Source organism: Cyclopterus lumpus, chromosome 8 (assembly GCF_009769545.1).
Source record: "Cyclopterus lumpus isolate fCycLum1 chromosome 8, fCycLum1.pri, whole genome shotgun sequence".
Classification (NCBI taxonomy): Eukaryota; Metazoa; Chordata; class Actinopteri; order Perciformes; family Cyclopteridae; genus Cyclopterus; species Cyclopterus lumpus.
In genome coordinates this window covers 16218760-16225963 of record NC_046973.1, presented here as the reverse complement: position 1 = coordinate 16225963, position 7204 = coordinate 16218760, and the positions used below count along the sequence as shown (strand labels likewise).

The 7204-nt window shown below is 43.4% G+C and overlaps 1 protein-coding gene across 1 annotated transcript; it reads left to right on the top strand.

Annotated features, from left to right (window-relative positions):
* Positions 1 to 1366: 1366 nt before the first annotated feature.
* Positions 1367 to 5104, top strand: LOC117734799 (neurogenic differentiation factor 2-like; the record flags this gene model as incomplete). The annotated part of the gene is given in 10 exon segments (XM_034539066.1): positions 1367 to 1498; positions 1500 to 1549; positions 1551 to 1631; positions 3933 to 4345; positions 4348 to 4389; positions 4392 to 4453; positions 4455 to 4524; positions 4527 to 4553; positions 4556 to 4806; positions 4808 to 5104. Coding segments are annotated over 10 exon segments (1425 nt in total), but the record flags the coding sequence as incomplete, so codon positions are not given.
* Between the last annotated feature and the right edge of the window lie 2100 nt (positions 5105 to 7204).

Genomic DNA, 7204 nt, shown 5'->3' with positions numbered 1-7204 from the left:
CCCCTGTCATCTCCAGCTAAACCCCCACCCTGCCTTCCAGTCCTCATTTGTCATACATCCCTAGTGGCCCTGTACACCTGGGTCTCACTCTCTCTCACCTCTCACTGTGCCTCTTCCCCTCTCTCTCTCTCTCTCTCTCTGATGCTCGGCCCTGCAGGCTCCCCTCATTCGGCATTGCATGCTGGAAACACCAGCAGCAGCTCTGGCAAACCTCACACATTCAGACACAGCTACCAGTGAACATTTGATCTTCTCATTAACCTCATGAGCACCAATCTAAGCACAATGCATGCAGCAGAATCCTATGTAATAGTATACCTTCTAATCTGACTCATTTGCAGCTTTGACAAGTGGGTCGTCTGCATCCGGTGTTGTGCCCACACGAGTCAGAACAAATCACAATTGGTTTTGGTTGTTGTTCCTCTGAATACATTGAAGCATAATTTGATCCAATTAAGTAAATAAATAAACAATATGCCTTCTGTTCCACGGCCTTAATGCACTTACAATGCATCCCCATCCCCCTACACCCACCCTGCTGATGAACCAGAGATGTGATGGAGAGTAAACCCTAAACCCTTTTACCCACCTTTCATTTGCTGAAGAGTTGATTTATGCAATCTTATATTATAGTATTGTATTACCTTAAACTTGTACATGAGGAAAGAGTCTTTGAATGAGAATTGAATTGCCTGTATGCTTTTAAAGCACAACTTGTTTGGCTTGGGGCTTATTTACTGTATTCTTACTGCATATAACTCTCACACTGAGACCCTGAATTGAGGTAATATCTGTTGACCTTATCTCAATGTATCTTGTATTTACCTCCTATAACATCACTTTAATCGGTGAGTGCTATCTGCGCAGCTATTCTCTAAATTGGGTTAAACATCGACGAGTGGGTTTGGCAGGGGAATGAGAAAATTCACAGGTTTGATAAAAAAAATAGTCTATATCCCTTGAAGCAGCAGCACAGGTCAACAATGATGATTTTTGTTGTTCCACCATTTTATTTTCTCCTCTCTCTTCTGTTTTTCCTCTTTTTTTCTGGCTGTGTGAGCTCTAGCGCGGTGACAGATGGCGGAGCCCTCCTCCTCCTCCTCCTCCTCCTCCACCTCCTACCTCCTCCTCCTCCTTCTCTCTCTCTCTCTTTCCTCTTTCCCCCTCTCTCTCTCTATGTCTCTCTTCCCCCGCAGGCAAATCTCTCCGAATGCGGGCGCATGTCAATCACCGAGCTCTCATGTGATGGCTCTTGCCGGTGACGTGCCAGCCATATGGGCGCTGGCATCACAGCCTTAGCTGGTATGTAACCCCGTCCCCAGTAGCTCACGGTTGCCACACGCGCACTCACACACACACACATGCTCACTCACTCACTCACTCACACACAGGCACGCCAAGACGCGCGTTCGTTCGCGAGCTCCGGTTATTCGAGTGCGCGCGCTGGGAGAGAAGCACCCCTACACAGCCCATCATCAGCGTCAGTGGAAGAAAGCCTGCGCGCTGCCTGCACCTATACACTGACAGGGAGCGTTGGTTCGCTCGCTCGTCCCTGAAGATGGTCTGAAACTCAAGCGCGTGTCTTTTTTTCTCCTTCTCCTTCCGATCCCCTGTGAAGAGCTTGAGCGGAGGTAAGTTGGAGCATAAACAACAACATTAGATCCACACAAAAAAAGAACGTATGAATTAATTGGAAATTAAAACAAAAAAAAATCTTGGATGCTTAAGTGCCCGTCCAAAATGGTGGGAGAGATTAATCGAATATACACAGAGGAACAGATGAATGCAAGGTGTCGTCAATGTTTAGCAGTTCTACTTTATATAGCCAGTTTTGGTGACTTAAACCATCTTTATCTTTTACAGTATGGAAAACAAAACGCTAATGGATCTTGTGAAAATCTAATGTATTTATAGTCGCCTTCTATGAATTTTCTCTTGTAGCATAACCTATCGATCGATGGAGTCTGTTTAAATCGGGTGATGGCACAGTTTTGAAATCCATTAAACTTGTCAACAATTGATATATATATATAAGGCATCACCATGTTTGTCGTTGTATTAGATGTCGGTCCGAGAGCGCTTGCTCAAATACCCCCTCACTCCCCCGCTCTACCTCGGTGTGCCCTTCAACTTTTGACATCCAAATCTACCTGGTTTATAAAAGCTCAAATCAAATACCGAGTTAGAGTCAAAAGGCAAAGCGTCTCCAGGTTAATTTACAAGGAGCAGTCGTGCGACTTGGAGTAGCCCTTTTTCAGCCGCGCAAAGGCTGTAAATAGATCATATCGGACACTAATTTGATTAAGAGATTCCTGCGGACCCCGAAACCGAGAAATAAAAGACAATAAGTACGCAAGATAAGAATTTCTCTAAAAGATTTGGACATCAGTTACCTCAGAGGACGTCCTCAAGCTTAATGGGGGATGTATGGATGATTTTGTCGATGATTTGCACGTTCAATCTCGGAGCAAATGAAAGGGTGGGACAACGCCATCGACGGGAACGGACAGAGAATGATGTATCTCTGTTTGTCCAGTATTATCTTTTCAACACTCTATCTCGACATTACGTTGTTTAAACCACCGTCGTTGCTGTAACAGTGGAGCTATTGCATTTTTTTTTTTTTTTTTTTTTTTTGCGAGATTGGAAAAGCCTAATTCTTTTTTTCGCGAGTTATGTCTTTTATATTTAACGAGGCTAAAGGATACAAGCGAATTCCATCCGTAAAAGGTTATCGCTGACTAAAAAGTGCTTTGCAATCGTGCACTCGTGCATACTGAATTATGTGTGAAATCTATTTCGTGTAAACTGCATGGTCTGTTAATTAAACGTTTGTTGTGTTTTTTCTTCTTCTAATTGAGCAAACCTCCTGAGCCCTGAGATTTAAAAACTAGATTTTGCCCCTGGCACACCCCCCGAGATAATTAACCAAACCATCACAGCCTGCAAGTCTATTTGCTGCTGCACTATAATAATAGATGCGAAGTGAAACATGTCAGGGAGGAAGCCAATGAGGCTCATTGAATCTCTCAAAGATCACCTCGTCTCTTTGTAACCCGTTTCTTTCTGGGAAGGGACTGCACTTATAATCGTGGTATGGCCGATCAATTTATTTTCACTTTAGATAGGCTATTAATGAGCATGGTTGCTTAGTTTATTACTAATAGTTATTTGATTAATATTTGTTTAATTGTGGTTCGTTTTAACCGAGCACCATTTTTTTAGAGGGGGGGTATCTTTGAATTATTCTTCTGGATATTGTATTTTTTATATTATTATAATTATAACTAGAGCTGCAATAACATAAAGGGCTACCTTTCCTTTTGGTTCTTTGCTTGAGTTTTTTTGTAAGCCTTAGTTTAATAATCAATGCGGGACTTTAAACGGAGCTACAGCCTATCAATTAAATAAAATCCCTTTTGCATCCTCTGAGCAGAGGTGTATGGTGGGGATGAATAGTGCTGGAATGCAGCCAGGATTGTATATGGGCGTCAGGAGGAGTGAAAGTGGGGGCCCCCATGGGACCTGTAATGTGGCCCCTGCCGCTGGGACCCGCTGCGAGAGGACGCGACAGGGCACAGGATGACAGCAGGGAATTAAATGGGAATCCGTCTGGCTGTAACTCAGCGCAAAGCTCTAAGTGCTGATTTCTCTCTCTCCTTTTTTATTTTCCACAAATTCATACTATTTTGTCCTTCAGGCCAAATGAAAGGCTCGGGTATACTTTATAACAAAGTAGTTCATAATGAGTTTTAGTGACCTCACACTCGGGCCTATAGGCTTTATAGCTCCAATATTTGGATACCTAGAGCGCAATAGAGAGTGTAATCTCATAAGAGTCATGATAGAAATGCCATCGTTCATAGACACGCGGTGTGCTTGCTCCGTAATTGTGAGGCCTCATTTTCGATTTCCTTTTCTCTCTTCTGCAGAGCTACAATGTTGACGAGGCTTTTCAGTGATCCCTCGCTGCTGCCCGACGTGCAGAAATACTCGGGCTGGGCGGACAGCGAGGACGAGGATTCCAAAATAAAAAATGAGGATCGGGATAACCAAGACGACACGGCTGGATCTGAGCTGAGAGAAGACAGCCGGACGCAGTCTGAGCATGCCGAAGACGAAGACGACGACGAAGACGACGACGACGACGAGGTGGAGGAAGAGGATGACGGAGAGGATACAGAGGGGGACAGGCCCAAGAAAAGGGGCCCCAAGAAGCGCAAAATGACTCCGGCCCGTGTCGAGCGCTCCAAGGTGCGGCGGGTGAAGGCCAACACACGGGAGCGGACTCGCATGCACGACCTGAACTCTGCGCTCGACAATCTGCGTAAAGTGGTGCCCTGCTATTCAAAACGCAAAAACTTTCCAAAATCGAGACGTTGCGGTTGGCCAAAATTATATTTGGGCCCTGTCGGAGATATTGCGGTCTGGAAAAAGGCCCGACCTTGTGGCCCTACGTCCAGACGCTGTGCAAGGGACTCTCCCAGCCAACGACCAACCTGGTGGCGGGATGCCTGCAGCTGAACTCCGTAATTTCCTAACCGAGCAGCAGTGTCAGACGGGGGGAGGTACGGGTCCGGCTCCTTCCCCATGCATTCCTACCCATACCAGTGTGCGCGTCTCTCCAGCCCCCACTGCCCACCGGGCTCGGGGTCGAACTCGCATCCGCTGAGAACGCACGGCTACTGCTCAGCTTACGACTCTGTATACGCTGGGAGCGGATCCCCGGAGTATAACAGCCCCGAGTATGAGGGGCCCCAAAGCCCGTGTGTCAATGGGAACTTTTCCCTGAAGCACCAAGGCTCTTGCGTCCCCCGACCACGAGAAGGGGTACCACTACTCTATGCATTACTCCGGCCTTCCTGGATCCAGACCCACTGGGCCCCACAATCTGGGGTTTGGCTCATCGGGGGCCCGGACCGGCATTCACTCTGAAAACGTCCCGCCTTACCACGACATGCACTTACACCACGAACGGGCCCCCGTGTATGATGAACTCAACGCGTTTTTTTCACAATTAAAACGAGAAGTCCGTCGTGCGTCCCCTGCAATCAACAATCTAACCACGGCACACTTTTTAAAGAGCTTACCCGCCAGGATTTAGGCATTCTGGAGAGATGTTTCACTCGTTGTCATTAGTGTTTTCTGTTCCTGTTTTCTGTCTTAACTTTTTATTTTTTGCTATAGTCGAGATGTAGTGGAGGGTAATCCATCTAACCCACAATCGTATCCTGTGCAACAGAAGCTGTCCAGCTTTTCAAGCTGAAATAAAATGAGATTTGATGAACAAATCATATCACGGACTGTGATGACAATATTAATGCTATTTTAAAATGTGATTTGTGTTTGTATCGGTGGTTGTTTGCATTTTGATGACTGGAAGTTGTTTATTTACCACTATGTCACTGCTACAGCTACACCTTGACATTGGCGGTGATTTTTCTAATCTTGTGAAATTAGAAATAGATCAATAAACAAGCTAATGCAAATCACATTTACTTGCCTATACGTGCGAGATTTGGAGGCTGTGGTTTTTTGGAAATGATGAAATATAAGGAAATGTAAAGGGAAAATACTCAACCAACAAAAATAAATGCTAGTTGGGTTGTTTTAGAAAAGTCGGTTCTCCAGCAAATCAATCGCTTGGCATCTATGCAAAACCCAACCAGACCAGAGAGAGAGCGAGAGAGAGGCAACAAGGCCCTGAAAGACACTGTATGTTTCATCAGCACTGTTGCCAAACACAGACACACACACACACACACACACACACACACACACACACACACACACACACACACACACACACACTGGAATGGACCACCCAATGAATCAGACAATAGGGCATGGCCAAAAAAAAAAAAAAGAACTAATCTAAATAAAAATGATATTCTTTATTTTCTTTTTCTTTTGTTATTCTTATTTATTCATATTAGCCTTATTCCTTCAATTGAGCCATTGTACTATTTTATACATTTTGGTTCAACACTTTCGTTTTCATTTTTAATGCTGTGTTGATTAGGTTATTATTTATGATTACTATTATTATCATTCTTCTTATTGCACGTATTTATTGTGTTGTTTTTTTGTAATTAACGTTAATATTCAATGGAAATGAGCTGCTGAGCATTTCTTTCATAAAATTCAAGACTTTCAAGTTTGTATTCAATCAACTGTGTGGTAAATAAAATGACAATAAATGAGTCCGTGCAACTTGATTTTCTTTTGTCACCCATCAAAAAGCCGTAGCATCTTACACATACAACAATATATAACTTTCCAATAAACATTTACTCGTTATACTCAATGGAATTCGTTTTACATCGAATTTAAATAAGACATTTGTATTGGAAGGATATTAGGGTTAAAGAAAACCTAAACCTGTAGCAGGCTTAACAGTTATAAAATGAGGCTGAACATGGTGCCAGAACCTGCAGGAGTTCCTCGCATAGCCTCGGGGCCTCTTATTAACTGGGACAGGAAGAAGAGGGCATGTTGTCATTCCTCTCGTTTGAGTAAACTAGTGCCAATGCGTTATTTTTTTCCAGCAGCGGCTCAAATTCACAAAACAATCCTTCAAATGTAAGGAATGATTTAAATTTGCAGGACGACAGGAGATTTGGTTTAAACGTTGATTCAGTGACTTGAGAATACAGGCTGATTAGAGTTCTGGACATATACACACAGTGCAGGTTAGCTGATCCAAAGTCACCGGGGGTTATAACGACGGTCTCTCTTCGCCATTAAGACAAGACATGAGGAAGAAAATCACTTTCAGTACCGCGGAGAGCTCCAGGCGCTGCGTTTGATTCAGATATGAGCTTCTCATTTGGTAAAAATCCAAATAATCCATACATATAGTGATGATATTGCAAAATATAATGATATTGTGATTGGCGTCACAGTGCGTTATCCGGTGCTATTCATAAGTTAGTTTTAGATTGTATCGTTTGGTTCCGCACCAGGTTTGTATCAATGCGCAAGAAATCACTTGTAGATCAAAAGCAAAGACAAACAACGTCGCATCAAGACATGAAGAACATAACAAAAAAAATATCGGCCTACTTGTTAATAATAATCTTTATTTTATCTTTATCTTTTTAATTCTGTGAATAAATAAAATGAATTTAGCGATATTGCCATGAAAGAAGGCAATACAGCTTTGACACTGACAACATGTAAATGTTCGTTATTTTATATTTGA